We start from the raw sequence: 22,373 nt of genomic DNA, 5'->3' as shown, positions 1-22,373 counted from the left end.
AAATCTTACTATAATATATAATTCAATCCAAGGTAACTGCTCCCGAAAATTGTTCTCAATATACTTTAAATAGCTCTAAATATCGTAATTACAATTTATCCTCGTTTTCGACTATGGGTCGTGCCCGTCGTTTCTATCGTAATAGAGGTCGCATATCGATAATGTAGGTCATGCATTTTCGGCCTTGCACATTTGGCATCTGTATGTCGATTGGTTCGCGCGTCCCCTGTGGACCGATTCGGCTGCTGTTCCAGGAGATCTATTGTTCTATCTATATAGCTTGACGAACTCTAATACGAAACAACTGTCAACTTGCGGTTGACAGTTCAATTCACTTTGTAAAGAACAATTGTCTTGAAATCACTGACCTGTGTCTTCGCTATTTTTCGTTAAATAGATAAAATTGTTATTTTAATTCGTAGATAGAATGTGTATTTTTTCTAAATTAGACAATTAAAACGCAAAAATCTCAACAAAAACGTTTAATACATTGATTGTTAAAGATTGCAGAATTATATATCACCTCAGATATCGAAAAGTCGTATTTTCCAAGCATCCCTTTTTTAGATTTTCTTTAAATAGACATTTATCTGATATAAGAGTATAAAACGATAAACTTGTGCTAATATTTTTGACGAATTCATTACGTCAGCTGTAGATAACATTAGATTACGTACATTTTATTTAATATACGTTATTTAATATTCTCTACTAAAATTCGATATCCATTCGCTTCTAATAGGGATCCAATTCAGGTCATATGTTCGTTCATATAATTGCGTGTCATCGCAGTGTCCTTCGGTTCAACGTGTATTGTTGATAATTCGTCGTATCAATTTATTCGGACACATGAGAATAGCAGAACGGTCATCTTTTATTACATCACATCCGTTATATTCCTATTTCTACGCACGGTCATTGCTCGAACACTTTCGTGACGCTTGATTGGTTTATTGTGTCGGGTTATCGCTTTTTATGCCGTTCGACTCAGTTCGATCCTTGTGTTTTATACTATTCGTTATTTTTTAGATCATACTCCATCATACTTCGCTTATCAATCGCTTTACGAAATATATTTGTCAATCATATTGTTGTAAGAACGATAAATTTATCTTATTTTCTTTTGCTCGTTCGTTAAAACAATTAAAGAGATAATTACAAGGATCCGACAATTACGAACATAATGCGCAGTTTCTGAGTCCAACGTCGAAATACGATATACAGCTTTTTTAAATCAGTGCTACAGTAAAGTTTATGAATTCGCCAAAGATAAAAGAACCATTATACAAGAAAATACACGTAAGAAAAATAATTGCTCTTTCATAAAGATAACACTATTTTTATTTCTTTCAATGTAAAATTGCGCTTGAATTGTCGATCCAACTTCGACACAATAATGAGAATAATACAAAAAGAAACGGTTTTGTCCAAGTATTTAAAACTTTAATTAGATATAAATTTGAAAATAATTTTATTGAACTATTAAAGCAATTATATAGGAAACACGTGTATGATGAGTATTACTGCAAAAAATTTTTATGTTTTAACAATTATCCAGTGAAAACCACTTAGTCAAGATGATGTCAATGTGACGTCAAATTGATTAAGAATATGACGTCAAAAAGAATTAAAATGATGGCAAAATCATGACTATATGACTGCAAAACGTCCCATATCATGATGTGGTATATAATTCCAAATTTTTCATTAACTACGGAGTATGTGCTCACGAATAATGCTGAAAAGAGCTTGTAATCTTAACTAAATAGATATATGACTGCGAATTTGGTATTTATATTTATATTTATGTATCCAATGCGTGATTAATGTTGTAATTACTGAAGATGTCCAGATATTGGCCGAAACGTATAATTTAAAAACTTGAATATATTAAATATCACAGAAAACAACTTGTGCCGTTTTATGCTCTTTTTCTTCCAAAAAAGATATTGATTGAATTTCTCGCATGATACTAGATTAGCATCTATAAACAATGATTTTCACCTTCTTCTATGATATTTCCTCACTTAAGACATTATTCTACATGGTGTCAATTTTTAGTCATATTGAACTATTTCTTTGACGCCATGACGACAAACGACGGTTTTAATGTCATATTGACATCACTTTGACTGAGTCGTTTTCACTGAGTAGTTTGAATGTCCTATATAATTATTTTGATAGTCCAATCAAATTATTTTTAGATCTGTATCTAGCAAATCAAATTTTTAAATATTTCAACAAAATTGTTCTTTCGGTGTATATATCGTTGCAGAATTTATGCAGGCACGTTATGAATTTTTAGGATTATTTTAGGATTATATAATGCATTAATATTTACTTCTATCTTAACAAAACTTATAAAAATACATGAATATGTATGTATTCGTCATAAATAAAAAGTAGATTTTAATATTGGACAGAATTAATGATATGTATAATACGTATATGAGTATAATGACATAAAATTATCAGTTTTGATTGAAATGCAGGGATATTTTTCGATATCGAGAAGCTCGGTTAAAATTATTATGTATGAAGAAATATTAAATGTCTTTAACATAATCTCTTACAGTTTCTTGCAACTTCTTAAACAATACTTCTTGCGTAGGCGTTGGTAGATATTTTGAGATGATGCAGGACATGTTTTTTTCAACAGCTTCTCCGCTTACTTAATAACAAGTTGTCTTCCAGGATAAATCGACAAACAGAAGAATCAATCTGAATGTTATGAATGCCAGAACGTGACTTGTTTTCGAAAGCATCGCGTCGAAATTTTACGAATCATAATTTTGCGCTTCTTTCAATAACAAATGGAAAAAAATTAATTTACATGTACGATCCTCAGTGCAAATGGACGTGACAATCAATTGTATATAACTATTAATCAAAAAAGGAGATTTTGCCATATTTCATAAAACCATTCTATTGAATTGTGATATGTGAAGACAGTAACGTATTTCAGTATGAAAATATGAAAAAATACGAAAAATTCATATTTTTTATTTTTAACTACAATTTTCACTATAATGAAAGGTTAGAGGTCTTTTAAAAATGCCTTCGTAATTAGTTCTAAAAAACTGACGTAGAACAAATTATTTATAAATGACTGCGGCTTATTCACCGATAGTTGGAAGTTTAACAAGGAAAACAGCTCATTGTATGATATAATACACCAAATATGTCATTGCCATTGTGTGTCGAACGTCATCATGTGATACATCGCTAGCGTTTGCTGTCGCATCTGCTTCAACCAGAAACATCTTTCAAAAATGTCAAGGAAAGAAAAGAATGAAATTCCTGATTTAAGTGAGAACGTAAACTCTCGTCTAGACGAGAACGGAATAGTCGGAAGTATGAGATTCCGATGTTAATTACGATGAATATCCGAATTAAAAATAGTTCGAATTTTTATGATAAATTTAGACATATCTAAGATACCAAATCGATGTCTTACTAATATTTACTAATAATTAAATCGATTTGTCATTTTTTCAAGTATTCAGTGGATAAAGTATTAAACAAAAGAATGTTGTAAATATTTATCTTGCGTCATTTACTGAGTCATTGTGGCACTTTTGTTTCTCGTACTTACAAAGTCATGTAGTTATAGTTAGATAAGCTTCATACCAATTTCATCATATCACGTTAAGAACAAACCATGTAATTACGAGATATACGAGCAAATAAACGTGACACGTGAACACGATAGTCGATACACATATAGGGTATCTCAACTATGTGTGATTCAAAATTTAGACTTAAAGAGATTCTATATCTTGAAGAAATTAATAAGACACACTTTTTTTAGATATAATTTTTTGTACTCAATTATGTCTTAAAATTTATCAGCAAAATTTTAAACAAAAAGGATTTCTTTTATATTTATTCAATTTATTTCACCGAAAAAAATGTTCCACACAGATGGAAAATTTGTGTTAAATTTAACACATTTTATTTATCCAAAACGGGCCACCCAAATTTTTAATTTAATTTTTAAATTGTTAGTTTAAGATAAGATATGTATGTTGGAAAGTAATATAAATATTATGTAAAAAATTAACTCAAATATTGTAACATTGATACAACTTTAAAAAACTGTAAAATTGATAAAAAATGTTGAATATTAATTAACATTAATTAATTCAACAAAAAATGTTCAAATAATACAATCACATTAAATTAATGCTCAGAAATATGTCAAAAATTTAAAACAAGAAATTTGTTTTAACATAAACACATAAATATTTTTTACTGTACACCGTATATTTGTGATAGAATATGGAATTTTTCAACAAACACTTTAGACAACTAATAGCGTAGATAAAGCGAATGCAATTCTTTTCTCTATAATCAGTGTCGAGTGTTTTTAGTGTAAGAGTAACAAACTTTATCTCGGTACGTATCGAAGAAGAATCATTGTGAATAAAGCGATACCGGCAGCTTTTATCAATGTGTAAACTGAGAGGAGATTAGACGAATGTTATCTAACCGAATCTGCCACTCCTTTGAAAGATAACCGGACACTAATAAACTATTAATAAAATCTCACTCCAAGATTTTCACTCCAAAGTAAAATCTATTTCTTTTTTGAGAGTGAGACTTCACTCCTTGGAGTGACTTTTACTTAAAAAAAAAATGAAATATATCTCCTAAAGAGTGAAAATCTACCATTCTTGTTTAAGAGTGAAAATATTTTCATTCTTTTTTCAAAACTAGCTCAATTTCAGTTTTTTGGATTTTGAAGTGAGATTTCACTTCGAAAGAGATTTAGTGAATATGAATATTTTTCTGGACTAATAAATGCAAAACCTTCAATTATTTCGTGTACGATGGCTCGCACCCGATGAAATAAATTTATTGAATGTATTGAAGGTTCTCGTTTCGTGTGCATTAGTAGATAGCCATAAATCTTGATTAACCGTGATAAGATTCATTTTCGCTGGAAATGTAGGACGCATATAGATTAAATTATACGTTCATTAAAGAGGACAAGAGAGGGATGCTTTCAGTATATTTTATCAATTTATACTGTTGAACGTGAATGCAAACGGTACGAAAAAAAATTAATTTACCTGCGCATATGATACGATAAAAAAAAATCACACGCGATTTATTATCTGTTGCTTCCGATTTCAAGATCAAATGTAACTGCAGTAAAGGACCATCAATTTTAATTATTTTCTTCTAATAAATTATTATGTTATATTTGCTTATTTTTTCGTATCAAATGATCATTCAGTTTAAACAAGAACAATTTGAACACCTTTGTGAAAATAACTATGTCGATTAAATCGATTTATTATTTAACTCTTTTTTCGAGCTCTTTCACTTCGCTGGCGACTATACGCGCACAAAGGATTCGTTTGGAAGCCCCTCGTGTTGCGAAATACATGTAACGCTGAATTAGAAAAGGCTTCAACGGTGCATCGGTGCGTTCTTTCGATCGTTCGATGTGCCCAACTGCAAAATCGAAGCTCGTATACGAAACCGTTATTAAACTGTCTGAGCATCGGCGATAGTGACTTTTGCATTGCACCGTTTTGTCGTAAGCTGATACATTACTTATGTACGATGTGCTTCAAATCTATTTCTGAAGCTGAATTTATCGAACGGCTTTGACCCTCTTCGTGCTCGACAATGTTATCGGCCGCTATGAAATTATTAGACGTAAGGTCGTTAAACGCACAAACCCCGCTCGCTTCCGTAACTTTGCAACTTCGTGCGCCTTCATGCATCGTAACATGTGCACTTCGCCGCTCTAATGTAACAAGACATTTTTAAATGATGAGATAACAAATAGGGTAATTGTCAATTATCTGTCATTGTTCTAATTAAAATTAATGACATTTAATTGACATTAATACTAAACAGAAAGATAATAATCGTTTAACCGGGACCATTCGCGCGTTTCCGTTAAAGAGCTTAAATCTGCGTCATCTCTAAATTTTGCTGTCTAAAGATACCTCGAGTATCGAATTGGGGCAGCGATATAAGACTACGATATTCAAATCCGTCAATTTCTGATCCCTGTTTGGAATCGGATGATACGACGAATGAGACGACGGACATACTAGTGGTAAAAGCGAGCGTTCGGCTCGCGGAGTATCGATTGATCGGTCAGCCGTATGCGAGGCTGTTTATAGTTAGATAAGAGAGCTGACGTAGCTGGTATTACGTAAATAGTGAATTATCCCGTGGACTTAACCCTCTCATTCTTAATATAATTACATACACGTGATCAATCATTTCACAACTGAGATTGAAGTCTTTTTTGGAACCATAGGATTCAACATGGCTTACATTATCGTACTAAAAAAATGTACTAAATTTTAATATATATTTGTTTAAATGGCACTAACTAAATGTAAACATATCTATATTTATTTAGATAAGAATCATTAATTTGATTTAACTCATTCTTTTATTTAAGTCTTGAGACTTAATTTTGATATGTAAATTTATCTTGAGCCCCAAGGCTATCACTTTAAATGTTTTATCGCAGTTACTTGTTATTCGTTCTTTCTCATAATTGACTATTTTATTATTGGACAAGCTATTAAATATGAAGCTCTTGCTATTTGTTCATGCACTTTTCTCACAAATTCCGCGACGATTAATGTATTATATTAAAACAACGTATTACATTCTAGATCAAATCATGTAAGCTAAGTCTTAACTTTAATATGTAGATCTAACTTTTTGTACAATGATGATCTAAAACTAAGATTGATACTTTTTAGACAATAAAGCAATATATACGCGAATATCCTGTGTTGGCTCAGTATTGGCACTTTTTATATCACACGATTAATTTTTTTTAAATTTAATTCTTTCACTGGAGCAAAATTTAGTTAATACTATTTTAAAGATATTTTATTAAAATTTAGTAATTTTGTTCTTTTTACAGACATACGAATCCGAGTGCTCATTGAATTTCTGTATCGTTTACAAGTTGTTAGTTTTTCGATTTACAATATAAATCTCATGTTTTGAACTCGAATTTCAAACTGTTTCTATATGCATTTTCATGAAATAATATTTTTATTTCTCTCGTTTCTAAAATAAATAAAGATATTTTCCTACTAAAAATTTTATAAACATTTTATCTTCAAGAAATTTATGGTAACCTTTCTTTTTAAATTTGAATTTTGTCTGAATTATCAGTAGATTTATAATAAATAATGATATTTTCGTTTATTACTTTCTTTTCGTATTTTATTACTTCGTTGCTTTTATTACTTCGATCTTCAATCAAATAAATTCAAGCTTTGTCCGAATTATCGCCAGATTTTGAATAAATGATGATAATATATGGATTCGATATTCAACTCAGTTTATCGAGACCACTTTGGCTCTTTAACAGGACGAAGAAACAAATGTTTCATAATATCCGCATCATTTTACTGCTTCGAGATATAAATACGAGTGGTGGTTTTTTTATATCGATATGGATTGGTAGAACTCCCTTGCTGCTGCGAGTAAATGTGAATTATTCTGGCTATTGTAACGAGGTCGACGGTCCTGTTTGTTAATGGATTTGCAGAACGCTTAAGATCCGCTTGAGGCCAGACGGCGCCAGTCTCCCAGCTTCTCGCCATTATCGGCAGCGTACATCCTGCTATCTGCATGCATAGCTCCAAACAATTCAACCCAAAGTACCAACGAACAAAGCAATGAAAACAAAAGAACATAATAAATTATGAGAAGGAAGCGATAAGTGTAGAATAAATTTCCGCAATAGATAGCATTATAAGACATTATTAGTATTATCAGTATTAGAGTTATTAGAATTATTATGTAGAGCAAAGATGGAGGGTACTTTCGTATAATAGGAACTCTAACTATCCAACTTAAGCCTATTAGAAGTTGGTTAAGTTACTCAAATGCGATGATTTAACGAACTCCTAAAGCGACTTTGACCAAACTTCGATTAACTTTATCGTCAATTGATACAGCTGATGAAACTGTTTGCGACAAAATTTCGATAATATATAATTTATCCTCTCTAATTTAATATTTCTTTCTTATGTCAAACGATAAAAAAATAATATTTTTATTCATATCGATAAAACTATTATAATAAACATTATTTAAGCTAATCAGAAGTTTGATCAAAATATCAAATTATCAGTAATGCGTGACCATGTCCTGATATCGATTTGTGTAATACACTATATATTTATAAATTACGAGCATTACAAATGCATTTCTCCATTTTTGCTCCTATAATTCTGACAAACGACAAGATAACACAGCAGCTAGAAACAGCGTTCGATCGAGCAAGAATTTGCATTAAAACGTAACATACAATTCTGTATCAGATATTGCATGTACGTTAGACAATAATTTATGGAGTAATATCTTTTTATTTTATACCTTTTTGCAAAAAGTACAGAGAGATAGTAATGCGTCCACGAGATGAGTCTGTCAGAAGCTAAACCGATTAATACCGCTTTTTGTAAATTTCTCGATTTTACTGGCAAGGCACATATTTATAATTTATTTCCTCTATCTTTTATTCTGTATAGAATTGAATTCGTGTATCTTCTGAAAGGATCAATTGTTCTAATACGCGATTATCTTGTATTTTCGAAACACGCTCGATCGGAGCTGCGTCCTTGGTCGAGCTTCGTTCTCTCCTTGCCCGTGATGCGCGGCCCACATTTTTATCGACGGAACTTTATTTATTTTTAGAAATATACGATGGAATACCGACTGCACTAACACGACACTTTCGTTACCTGAATCGAATGAACACGCGTTCAAAATAACTCAAATAACATAGTCTAAAGTATCGCCGCGTTTTTATATAGAATACCTCGATTATTGATCTCTACAATGGAAACTTTTAATAAAACACCCTAAAAATTTCAGCTAAAGAAAATAATTAAAAAATCTTTCTCGTTGGAGAATCCTTCTTGGAGAATCCCAATAAGTTTTTAAAATAATAATGAGTTTTATATTATTTATATAATTACATTAAATATTAATTATAAACTTTAGGTATACTTTTAATTATTCTCTTGTTAAATAATTATATTTATGAGATGTAATGCATAAATTTCGTATTGATTACCGCGTCAAATATTAGTCAGCTGAGCTGTATGTTACACGTACTCTTTCCGGGTCAATGACCGCGCCGCGTATGACGCACGTCAGGCAGAGAAATGGCAGAAATGAGGTGAGGTTAGGCTTGAAACAGCTGATAGGAAAACAAAGGGACGCTACTCCGTTTTTCGTCGGGGTATAGACAAAGTACGTATAATCGCTCTAGTGTATGGTACGATTTTCAGCTGGATGAGGCTGATGGAACCGTTGGGTATCGCCCAGGACATCGTGGAGCCGACAGTATTAAAACGATGGGCTGATTATCCCAACCAGCATCGTTACACGGACTACTCTGATTCTGTTCGGGAGACAGCTCATCATGCCATAAGTCCCTTCCCTTATCAACCATCGCTTAACAACAAGCTCGCGCTATGGTGAGACTTTAGACACGAAATTAAAAATTTCTCATTAAAGTGTTTCTCCTATTATTGTAGAGTTATATTCTATCGAGTTAATAATAAAAACTGTATATTAACGATACGTTAATGCTCCATAAATTGTTTCAGGACTGGAGATATCTCAATATTACAAGTAGATGCGGTCGTAAATCCTACGAACGAGACAATGGATGATAATAGTACTACGTGCCAAAAAATATTTAGTCGAGCCGGTTCTGCACTCAAGATAGAAATATTTAATGAAATAAAAGGTGTATTTCGATGTGTATAATTGTATTGTCGACAATGTTGGAGCTTGTCTCAACAAAATGTTAATTATCCAAATTTTAATTGCAGAATGCAGAACTGGTGAAGTGAGAGTTACACAAGGTCACGGATTACCTGCTCGTTTCATTATTCACACTGTTGGACCAGTTTACAACGTAAAATATCAAACAGCTGCGCAAAATACGTTACATTGTTGCTATAGGTAATTTAATCATTTAATATATAGACAAGCATAAATATTATTCTCATTTTTATTTTGACATTATTAAAAAGTGGATAGAAGATAAATTCTACTAAAAGAAAAAACATACTAATTAATTTTAATCTTTTTGCTACGAAAGAACTGAGCAAAAAAATTGATATACAGGAATATTTTAGTATTTAGTGTGTTACCTTAAAAATAACATAAAAATCACGGAAAATTTTTGGTGGTTCTGTAATTCAAATATTTTAATTATTCTATGTCGCGCATTTACTAAACATTTGAGTTAAAATATTGAAATTTGATAAAATGGTGGCAAAACGAAAATTATGTTTTAATTTTTTCACTATCTTTATATAAAAAATGATTAAATAATTGATAAATATATACAATATAACATTCATTAATTTATTGACTCGGATGAATAAATCCAAATGTGTTTAATCCTTATTCGAGTCCAAATACCAGATGTAGTTGTGTATCAAAACCTTTATTATATTAGTATAATCATATTATACTAATATAAAGGCTTTGATACACAACTACATCTAGTGTTTGGACTAGAATAGGCATTAAACACATTTAAATATATACAAATTGTGATTAACAAACTGCAGAAACGTATTAGTAATAATTATGTAAAGTTTGAAGTTAATTGGGCAAGTCGTTTTATCGGGAAAATTTCTCAGGATTTTGTAAACATTATTTTGAGAAAAATTGTTTTCAAGTTTTAAATTAATTTTCTAATTTAAACGTTTATAACAGAGAGGTATTATGCATGTATGTAGAATTAGCCAAAGTTTATTTCATTTCGGTTCGCCTAACTTTTATCCTAAAGTTGGAGATTAGCCTAAAGGCACTTTTACGTAGGAGCGTCAAGCATCGAGCGTCGAGCACTGTGAGCTTCTTATTCGCTAAAAACAGGTCATGTGATCAAAATTAACGAATAGCAATCTCACGATGCTCGACTCTTGACGCTGCCACGTAAAGATACCTTAAGAGTCTTGACACAATAGGTTAGAAACCGGTCTCTTGAATGAACACAATACACTCCGCTACCTGCTCGATTTTCGTCTCGTATATCAAATGTCCATTATCTCACAAATATTTTTATTTCAAAATTGCTTTAAAAGTTAAGGGGTCATACTCAGTCAGAAATAAAAAAAAATCAATTTTTGAGTTTAGACATTTTTTATAAGTATAATATTTTAATTCCCTGAAAATTTCAAGTTAATCCGATTAAAATTGACGAAGTTATGAGGGTTCAAATACACGCTCTGCTCGACTGTTTAGAATGGCAGTTGCATGCGGAACAAAGGAAGCCCCTTTCTAACGTTTTGTGAGTTGTGTATGTGAAGATACACTTGATCAAATACGAAAAGCCTTGTACATTTGTAGTGGTAAACACAAAGAGTTTTCGGATTCAAGTGAACGAAATCTAGAGAGCATTACAGTATAGCAGTTGACAGAGAGCTGTGCTGTAGGACGTTCGCTTCTAAAACATTATTATACAATTATCAAGTATTGTATAATTTTCAGTATGAATCGACAAAAAGATTCTAGAGAATTACGAAGTACAGAGAATATTCGGAAATCAAGATCGAAGAAAAGGAAACAATGTTTTAATCCAAAAACTGTTGAGAGCGACGAAAGTAGTTTTAGTACGTTTGCGAAAAAAATGAAGATGCAAAAAGATGTTGTTGTACCACAAGATAATTCCATAGAATATAGAATTTTGAACTTTCTTTCTGTATTTGTTGCAATTTCAAATTTTGTTAAATGCAAAGTGTGTAACAGTGATGTTAAATTTCAAACAGTAAGTGCGCGCGAACTTGATTTTAAAATAGTACTGATATGCGATACATGCGCTTCTACATTAATTCCTTCGTGCCCTTCTGTTGGATACTCATATGAAATAAATAGACGTTTCATATTTACTATGAGAATGCTAGGGCTTGGTTTAAAAGGTTGTCAAAAGTTCTACGGACTGATGGACATGCCAGAGTGTTTTAATCAAAATACCTATGATATTATTGTAAGTAATATACTCAATTGTGTTAAAGAAGTTTCCAATATTTTTTTTTAAATGCTATAAATGAAAAGAAAGAAGAAACATACAAAGAAAAAAATATTGAAGGAACAAACGATCTGACTGTATCAGTAGACGATACTTGGAAGAAAAAGGGTATCACATCACTGTATGGAGTTTCTTCGATTATCGGATATTATACTGGAAAATTACTTGATATTATTGTGAAAAGCTCATGTTGTCAAGCGTGCAAGTTTTGGAAGAAAAAACAAGATATAGCTGAGTACGAAGCGTGGATGCAAACAGAAAATGAAAGAGTTCGGAGAAAAACTGACTGGCAAAATGATAGATAAATTAATAGTTCATTATGTTTTAGCGATACAGCAAAATTGTGACTCAGTAAACAAAATGAGAAATGCGATATGGGCCACATATTGCCACTACAGCTCAACAGATAAATCTCCACAACACGACAAATGCTCGACCGGAGCTGAATCATGGTGCACCTGGCAGCGAGCTTCCGCGAATGGCGAACTTGGCTCTTATAAACACGATTATAAGTCTCTATCTAAAGATATTTTCGATGCTATTAAACCAATATACGAAGACATAAGTAAAGAGGAATTATTAGAAAAATGCATTGGCAGTTTTAATCAAAATAGCAATAAAAGTTATAATCAGCTGATATGGAAAATCAGTCCAAAAATTAAATTCTCAAGTGGATTAGAAACTGTCGAACTTGTTGTACACATCTCTGCCTGCGTGTTTAACGAAAGTTCCGCGGCATTGTTATAAATATTTGAGTCTATGGGAGTACACAGTGGCCCAAATTCTCACCGATATGTGGCGACAGAAGATGCAGTCCGCATTAAAATAAATTCTGCACTTATAGCATTTTAAAAAATATACAATAAAAATCGATTTTTATCCCGTCAATGAGGAAAACGCCTTAAAACTATAAAGAAAAAATTTGATAGCGTTGAAAACTTAATTATTTTGTAATTATATATTTCTATTGAAACTAATTTATAAGCATTCTAAGAATGAAAACAAGAAATTCCAGTTATAAATAAAATTATTTTTTTTTTGTTTATATTATATCTGATAATAAGAAGTACACGAATAATTAAATAATATAAGATATCATAATATACATCAAAAAGAATTCAAAATTAATAAAATTATGTACAGCTGTTACATATTGTAATAGTATCATGACGTATGTTTTGGAACATGTAACACAATGCCGCAAAGAATTATTTATTTTTATATTATCATTTGGACTAGCTATTCTCTCTCTCTCTCTCTCTCTCTCTCTCTCTCTCTCTCTCTCTCTCTCTCGTGCGCGTTCTACTATAGCCGTTTGTATACAGGAGTAGATAGCACTACATAGTTCTTCGTAGCAAAAGAATTAAGCCTTCTGACCTTATAATATGATTTTCTTTGTCGTAGAAATGTTCTACAAAAGGCGAGGGAAATGGGATTGCGCACCATTGCTCTACCTGTAATAAATTCAATACGGAGAAATTATCCTCCGGATGCAGGAGCACATATAGCTCTCAGTAAGTACACTACCGCAAGCAAACTTCTGTGTTAATTTAAGCATATCTCAGTACGTGCTAAATAAATGGTTTCTTCTCTTTTAGGAACTGTACGTAGATTCTTGGAGCAATACGATTCGTTAACGTGTGTTATATTTGTATTAGAGCCGTGCGATCTTGGAATATATGAAATTCTTCTGCCACTTTATTTTCCCCGAAATTTGGCAGAGCAGGACAACGCTTGCTGGCAGTTACCGAATGATATTGGCGGTATGGATGGAGAACCTTTACTTCCGGATAGACAAATCAGAATTATTGACAATCCTCAGCACGCTTTACACGGTAAAGAAATATTTTAATGTAACATTGTAGCTACATACAAAGGTTTAATACGATATAACTTTGAAAAATACATCGCACTTTTACAGGCGACGATACAGTAGAACTTTCATCGCAATTAGAAACTTCGGTTAATATTGGCGAGCATGCTTTTGCGCAAATGCAAGGTGATTTGGACCGACAGAGACTTTTGGGAGAGAGACCTGCCGATCCACTAGCGGATATTATGCTCAAGCAAATGCAACATAAAGAAAGGTACGAAAATTTGTGAGACACTTTTTAACACACAATTTCGCCAGGATTGTTTAAACAACATGTATATTATTTTTCTATAGAAACAAGATTAATTTTCAAAGTAAATAAGACTCTAGAATAATAATTCAAAGTTAAAAAAAATCTATAAAAGCCAAAACTTGGTTCTGTAAGTTTTCTTTCTAACTTTGGGATTAACTTTGTAATAATTATTTAATATTGCAATTAATTTGCAATAAATTAATGGCCAGTTAGCTATGAGTAATCAGCACATTTAAATCAGAAGAATAATACGAGTTTATTTTTATGGTCAGATTGAAATAATACACATTATTAATATTGAAGAAAGAGACGTTGATTATTTTAAAAATTCGGGGAAGAAAATTTGCATTGATAATTCATCATTTACACTAATTTATCAATATATCTGAAGTTAGCAGACCATTATTTAGCGGAAAATTATTGCAAAACTGGATTTTTTCGTTAATACAAAGTTTTAACGAGTTGACAGCGCCATGTTTCTCTCTTCTTTATCCACGCAGCAAAACAAAAAATATATTCGTACAGAAAAACTGTACTTATCTCTTATCGATACAAAAGTTAAATGTTGCCATATGGCTAATAAAAGATAAGAAATTTCTTCTATATCGACATAAAAATAAAAAATGTATTGTATGTTTATGAGCATGGAGAATGAATAGTAAACTTTTAGGGATATAAAGGACATCAGTCAGTCGTAATTCAATTTATATTATATCATTTTATAATAATGTATAACTTCGGGCATTTGATTTTTTGTAATATTTTTCACAAATATCTAATTCATTACAACTTTCTTCGAGATTATTGCTCTCGTTTTATAGAGTTCATTACTTACTCTGCAGAGCAACTTGTATTAATTAATTATCTTAATTAATATACGCAATTATTTTAAATAATTATCTTAATTAATACGCAATTATTTTAAATAATAATAATGTTATAGCTTAACATATATTCTTGTGTAATTTCTGTAAAGTTTTTATTTTCTATGGAGTTTTTATTTTCTCTTAAAGTTTCTCATTTGATACTAATTTTGTATACTCAGGTACAAGTAATTCTATGTCACAAAATTCTTAGTATTATTATTAATTTTTATTAGTTAACAGTGGTATTTTCACGCACAAACTACAAATAATTATTGATTATCCGATGTTATATATATCACAGTTGACGAAATGATATCATATCTATGATATTCGATTAAATAAGTTGACAAGCAGTTTAATATTATTGGTGATAAATAATTAATAAATTATTTGCAGTTTTTAAGATGCTTATTAGCATCAAACTATTAATAGCTTTTTAAGATGCGTATTTGCTCTTAGTGGCTGTTAATAATTGGATGCTAATAAACATCTCAAAAACTGTAAATAATTTATTGCGAAAAATATTAAATATAATATTCCTCAACCGGGATTCAAATCCGGATCTCCTGTATTCCGTGCAGGCGTCTTTCCAATTCAAAGCATGTCATATTAATTTATGATATTTGTGCTTCAGCTTCGGTTTGGGACTGTGTTTCAAGATTAACAAAATAATTGACGCGCGGTTTACTTGAACTGGAAATTGTATAAATTCACAAGAAATATTATTAGACATAAACTTGGACATGGAGAATCGCTTTGAATATGGCATTTTTTATTTATGTATGTTTACGTGTAATTTCATCGATCGATTTTCGATTATATCATTTTATATCTAACAATGTATAATTTCGGGCATTTAATTTTCTGTAATATTTTCCGCAAATGCCAAAGTCATTACAACTTTTACGAGCTTATTGCTTTAATATTGTTTATATCTACGAATTATCGACTTTAGCGACTATGACGCACATACGAAAGTTTGCTTTGTAATACCTGTACCTAATTAATTTCAGCGCTGAAATATCATTTGCGTCATAGAAATAAATCAGTCGTTTCAGATCTGACATTTCCTATCATATTAAATGTTTATTTTGAGGCTAAGATTATCATCGACGTCATTTTATCGTGATATGTGGGGTTTATTACAGTGACACGACAAACCCATGTGTGACTCGAACCATTGATTACACCAGATGATTCATTAAGTGAGCTTCTTTTTTGAAGTATAAACCACTCTATTTTTTGCTTTAATGAGATAATAATCAATTATACCGGTGTGTTATATAATGTCAATAGTATATTGCACGTAGTGTTGAAACAAATAATCTTTTATTAAATACATTCGATTTATTTTCAAGTGCAACAAAAATTTGATTCACATATTATCATACATTTTGCGTTCTAAAATACGATTGTATCTCCATCAGAAATTTTACAAAGCTATCTAAATATATTAGGAAATACTTTTGTCATACTTTCGATAAGATACCTTGGATCTGTTTAATCGAGGTCAAAGTCATGAAACTGCAGTCTTAAGCAACAACTTGATGTAATCGCGTGCAATATCAACGTCTATGTAATTTGTCTAATTTTACCTTAGAAAGAATAATTTGAAAAACAATGCATATATATTACCTTGTTTTGTTTTTAAATAATTATCAGTTTTATCTAATTAATATTATTGTTCATATATTTTTAATGCAAATTATGATGGAATTTGTTCTTTCACTTATGCGCAGTATTCTTCCACTTATAATCACGAGTTATCTGAAATTTCGTGAAATACTTTGTTTGTTCCGTTAATCTGTGAAGCACGTATTTGTTTTTTCAATCCGAGATAATCTCGGATGCGCCAAATATTCCTACTGCGCACGAAAGTTTTAGCTAATTCGATATATATCGTCAGCGTGTGTCTCTTTTAGACACGTAAAAATTTTCCAATTTATATATAAAAGAAGAATACTTTGATACTTTAATTTTATAAAATAATTTTATTATTAGAATATTTGCAAAACATAAGACTGCTTCTTCTAATGATGGAAATAGTTCGTTATGCAAAAGCATGAAAAAAAAATTATTATTTAAAAAAAATGTGTTTATAAGGATTTACAAATATTCTCAATATAAATTTCAATTTAATCTTTAAATATTAAAAAAAATCTTACACCTCTTCTCTCCTTGAATAAGATTTATTATAATTCATTATTTCATTGTATTTCTTGTCTTAAAATATGATATTGTTTCAATGTCACTATAGTAATTTTACCGTAAAAGTTATTATCGTCCGATCTCTATATATCGATGTCAGACGTAATACGACACCGATTTAGAACATCGTAATAGTTGTGTACCGAAATGGAAATGTTATCAGTTCTTTGGATTGGCCTTCACAGTCGTCTAACACGAATTCGATCGAAAATACTTTTCAATCACGAAAGGATGAAAGAAAGTATTAAAGTCTATATATTTGTACTAAAGCAGCTGTGTTCTTAAATACAATTTGTTATTACTTCTAAATTGTGCCAAATCTCGTCCATAAGTTGTCAGACCGTGCTGGATAACAATAAAAATTGAATGATTCCCTATAAACAATGACAAAAATTTATTAACATTCATTTTTTTAAATCTTTGTCTTTTTTCAAAATAACAATTTATCTTTCGGATACGCAGATGATACACAATTTTTTTGTTTATGTCACGCGAGCGTATTTGGCGAATACAAATATCGCGAGCAATCGTTCGAAAGGAGCATTCCATTACAAAAATGATATACAAAAAATTACAGAAAATGACAAATGTTGACAGTCATCCAAGGTCATTGCGGAAGGTATATTACTCATAATTAAAGGAATACACATCGCGATCGAATTAAACAGCGGGCTCGCGACCCCTACTCCGCCTGATCGCCTCGCGCGTATCGAGCACGCAGCATTCTGCGAGCCGGGCAGGCGCCGTGCGATGCCTCGACAGGACTCCCGGCGAGGTGCGGGATTATCTTGTAGACGTCGTAGTCATCGTGGTCGTCGCGGACGTCGCAGCTGAGAGGCGGCTCTCCTTCTCTAGACAAGACGGTTCAGTTCGGTTCAGTTCGTTCAGTTTGCCGCGACTCGTCGTACCGCTGTCATCCCTTTCCGTCGCCTTCCTCAGCACTGATCGAACGAGAACTGTGCGTGGTTTCTCAGTCCATCGTAGTACCGCGACGCTCCTTTTTAACGGATGTCGCGGGAAAAGAGTTTTACACAAGGCTGTTAGTGAGCCTTGATTGATTTTCTTTTTTTTCTTCTTTTTTTTTACAAAGGAAAGATCGCGCAGGGTGAAATCACACACGAAGGGTACGTGACATCAGTATGGTCATGATTGACATGGTGGATGTCATCGAGGATGAGGACCGGTGTGTATTGAGAGTAATACTTGTCGTTTTCTCGCGCGTCATCGAACCTCGTGTCGAGTGCGATTCCTATGAATCTCGGTCTCGTTATTGGCTCGCTATTGATCCCTGTTCTTTATTGGCGTTCGTCCAGTACGTTTTCCATACCGGTTACTGTTGAAAAATGTATCGTAGCTGGTAATGATCGACCTAGAATCGAAGAATTCGTGCATAATACGGTTTTATTACACTGATTTACTTCACTTGGGTTCAGGAATTTTGGAAGAAAGAGCTTAAAAATTGACCGACAAGTTGCGTTATACTTAAAATAAAATTTCATTCCCCGTGAAATTTTACGAAAATATATTTTTATGTATCACTGTTTGCCATTTACTTATGCAAAAGCACAGTGCAATCTTCTGTGATATAATTAAAATTACATGATGACAAGTTGTACTGCAATATTCGAGGAACGCTTTCGGACACGTTTTGTATCACATCGCGTCTTCCTTTAAACTCATCGCGAATTAACATCTCAAAATTGATGATTTAATTTTATTTAAATTAATAGTGCTTTTCATTGACGGAACTGCGCACTCTATCAGTGCTCATTAAAATCTTTGCATACTAATCTAATCTGAATGTAGATGTGAGATATTTCAATTGATAAATGCCGAATGTATACTTTATCAAATAATACAACAAAATCTATTGAGAATTTTGCGGTTTAATTCATTTCTATATTTTTATTAACATACATCTTTAGGTTGATTTGTATATAACAGCTTTATAGTGCACTGAGTGCGCACCAGTTCTGCCAATGAAAAATTCTATAATGTTCCTTTTAATAGTTGCTTAAAAATGATATGAGATTAATAATTCGGCAAATCGTAAGAAATGTATTACGTTTCTGTATTTATTGAAGGTCTCAGGTATTAATTATTTTTAAAATTTTTCACGCGCACATGCATAAATTTGAAAACTCATTAATGGAGATGTTAAGATCATTGTAGTGGATAAGTATAATAGCCTAGTTCGTGCATTTAACGTAACCCTGAAGAAACAAAACATGTCCGTAAAATATTACTAATATATTTTACGGACACGTAATATTTTGTGGTAATATTTTACGGACTCGTTTTGTTTTTTCAGGGTTACGTTAAATGCACGATAAGACAAACTAAGCTATTATACTTATCCACTACAATTCTTAATACACACTAAAAGAAAAACTCGTATACCGAGTATATGATAAAGCGTAAAATATTACCATGTACTATAATAATATACTTTTTGAATCTTTTGGGGCGACATTTCACTCTAAACAGCGAAAATTGAGCTTGAAAAAAAATGGTTCAATTTCCGGCCTTTAAAGCTATTATTTATAGTTGGTTCTTATGGTACTTTAAGACCGTTTTAATTAATGCCTTAATGTGACTTAATGCTAATACGACTCTCTAATTAGTTCATGACATCTTAATAAGATTGTTTTAACTATACTAATGCACTATGAATATTGGCTTGAGAGTGAGAGATCATTTTTCAGAGTGAAATTTACTCTAAAGCCCATTTTATTGCTTAAGCGTAGTTGAAAGTGGTTGTAAGAATTGACTAATCACAGTCGAATATTTTTTTCATATTCGACTGTGATTGATTGATTCTTACAACTACACCATTCACAACTACGCTTACGCAATTGTAGAATGGGCTTAAAAGTTTTAGAGTACGATATAAAAAAAGCTTGCGAATATATTATAAGGCAAATGAAATCGCTCTTTTGTAGGTACGAAAGACTTCTTAGGAGGGCAAAGACGGAGGATCTGACTGAGGTTTCGGGGATTGGTTGTTTGTACCAGAGCGGTGTGGACCGACAAGGCCGACCGGTGGTGGTTTTCGTCGGCAAATGGTTCCCGGCCAGCAAAATCAATCTAGATAAGGTAAAGACCTTTGCATGTGCCCTGAAAATCAATGTTGCTACGGATTACACAAAAAAATCTGCTTCACAGCAACGTTACAGTAGAAACGCTGTTATATTACCGGTAGAATTTCGACAAAATGGTGTTGTTGAAGGTGTATAATCTTCTTTAAGTAAAATAAAAATTATATCGCAGTTATCTTACTACAAAATAGTTTTCAAGTAATTGAATTGTAACACTATATATCACATTTCTATAGTCATTCTCTCTTGGTTGCCCTTTATAATTTAATCGATTTGGAATGTATAATAGAAAGTGTTTTACAGAGTATTCTATCGAAGTCTTTGATTTTTATGTCCTTGCTATATGTGTGTACATTTAAGCGACATTATTGTACACGAACATGTTTAGTCTAACATTATTGAATCTTTGCTTATAAATGATATAATTTCGACTATTGACTTTTCTTATAAATTTTTTCAATAAATTTCTATAAAAAATATAACGTATTTATGTTAATTTTATCGATGCATGTATCGGCTTCATAAAAATTGAAATATATTATACTGAAACTATGTATTATCATCGATTATCGTACCATCTTGACACGTTTTAATTAAACATTATGAAGTATTTCTTTATAAGTTAAAGAGATATAATTTCACGACTACTTACTTTTCTGATAAATACAATTTTCTAATAAATCACGTATTCACGTTAATTTTATCGATGTAATTCTCGAAAGGATCGGAATACTTTTTTTAATAACTCTCGAAAATACTCGACAGTTAATACGAGAATTTGTATCGCTAGTTCGCAAAGTACAAATTTTCTTATCAGATATTGGAAACGTTCCAAAATCATTATAGGAAAAATGTCTCTTTCAACTACAGGCAGAGTTAAAAAATTGTCCCACTTTTCTTTTCCTCATTTCCAGATATTCTAGATACGTGCCGGCTCTATCGAGTCCGTGCATAGAATCACAGACTCGCTCATACCGCTCGATTGCGTCCCGTCCAAGCCTTGATCATTTGGCACATATCTTGTTGCGCCAGTTGTGTCCCGTTGTGTCATTTCCTTTCCCTGTCGGACTCATCCTTACTCCGCTCATAGCCGGAACGCAGTGAGATATAGCGGCGGGTGGCGAATCGATATTTACACGTCCAGAAATAGACCGACCGCGGAACGAGTTCTCCTATGGGGAGGGCGAGAACGGACTGCAACGTCGTCGTCGCGACATGCACCCCCATCCTCAATGAAACTTTCTCATCCCATTAACCTATTTATACGTCGACAATGATTTGCGAATATCAGCACGTGGATGGTCGGCGATTAGAAGACAGAAATCGATCGATCATCAAAACTTTCTTTATTTTTCTTTTTTCGTAAATATTTAACTCTCAACTGTGCAGCTACGAAAACTACACCCGAGTTCTAAAGCATCCTGTTTGAAGTACAGAGTGCAATTGAACTTCCGCTTCACGGCGATTGATACAAGAAAGTTTAAAGTTTCTTAATTTACAATTTAAATCTCATAGTATCTATTAATCGTACAAATTACAATCATTAAAAAAATTTTCGCTTCGGATTTGTGCGAGTTTCGCGTTATAGTCGACGAAAAAAATGGAATAGCTTGTGATATGTCAGCTTTCGTCACACATAATAATCGTGACCTTCCATACAATAATTTCTTCCTTACATATTTTCCAATATTATCGATAGCAACGGAAATGTCTTAGTTCAAATTAAATAAAATATGAAATGAACAAACGCTCATATATTTTCACGTAGCAAGTTAATCTGTAAAAAAATATTTTGAAATTCAGAAAGAGGGCTGTGTTAAATAGAACTTGCATTTTTTAAAATCGTAGCTTTCAAATAGCTTTTAATCGAACGGGAAAGCTCGGTATATGTTTCCGTATGTAAAAAGGAAACGTGCAATTTCGTAAGTCATTCTTACATATGTATACTAAGACATCACGAATGCTTTGACACTCATTTCTTAAATCAACATATCCTCATTTCTTAAGTCAACATATCATC

At 32.0% G+C, this 22,373-nt stretch overlaps 2 protein-coding genes across 2 annotated transcripts in view; one reads left to right on the top strand and one right to left on the bottom strand.

Annotated features, from left to right (window-relative positions):
• The window catches only part of Gdap2 (ganglioside induced differentiation associated protein 2), a 28,165-nt gene that overhangs the window by 2,344 nt on the left and 3,448 nt on the right, over positions 1-22,373 (top strand). The window contains exons 2-8 of the mRNA XM_018518875.1: positions 9,297-9,485; positions 9,618-9,760; positions 9,846-9,978; positions 13,460-13,569; positions 13,654-13,890; positions 13,977-14,142; positions 20,198-20,351. Coding sequence (XP_018374377.1) covers positions 9,301-9,485; positions 9,618-9,760; positions 9,846-9,978; positions 13,460-13,569; positions 13,654-13,890; positions 13,977-14,142; positions 20,198-20,351 — 1,128 coding nt within the window. The 5' untranslated portion in view covers positions 9,297-9,300. The remainder of the gene's footprint in view (positions 1-9,296; positions 9,486-9,617; positions 9,761-9,845; positions 9,979-13,459; positions 13,570-13,653; positions 13,891-13,976; positions 14,143-20,197; positions 20,352-22,373) is intronic.
• cn (Kynurenine 3-monooxygenase cn) overlaps positions 18,477-22,373 on the bottom strand; it is a 31,009-nt gene continuing 27,112 nt past the window's right edge. Inside the window, exon 11 of the mRNA XM_018518877.1 lies at positions 18,477-18,624. Within this exon, the coding sequence (XP_018374379.1) occupies positions 18,586-18,624 (39 nt within the window). The 3' untranslated portion in view covers positions 18,477-18,585. The remainder of the gene's footprint in view (positions 18,625-22,373) is intronic.

This window comes from Trachymyrmex cornetzi, unplaced genomic scaffold (assembly GCF_001594075.2).
Source record: "Trachymyrmex cornetzi isolate Tcor2-1 unplaced genomic scaffold, Tcor1.1 scaffold797, whole genome shotgun sequence".
Taxonomy (NCBI): Eukaryota; Metazoa; Arthropoda; class Insecta; order Hymenoptera; family Formicidae; genus Trachymyrmex; species Trachymyrmex cornetzi.
This window is presented reverse-complemented; position numbering and strand designations above follow the sequence as displayed.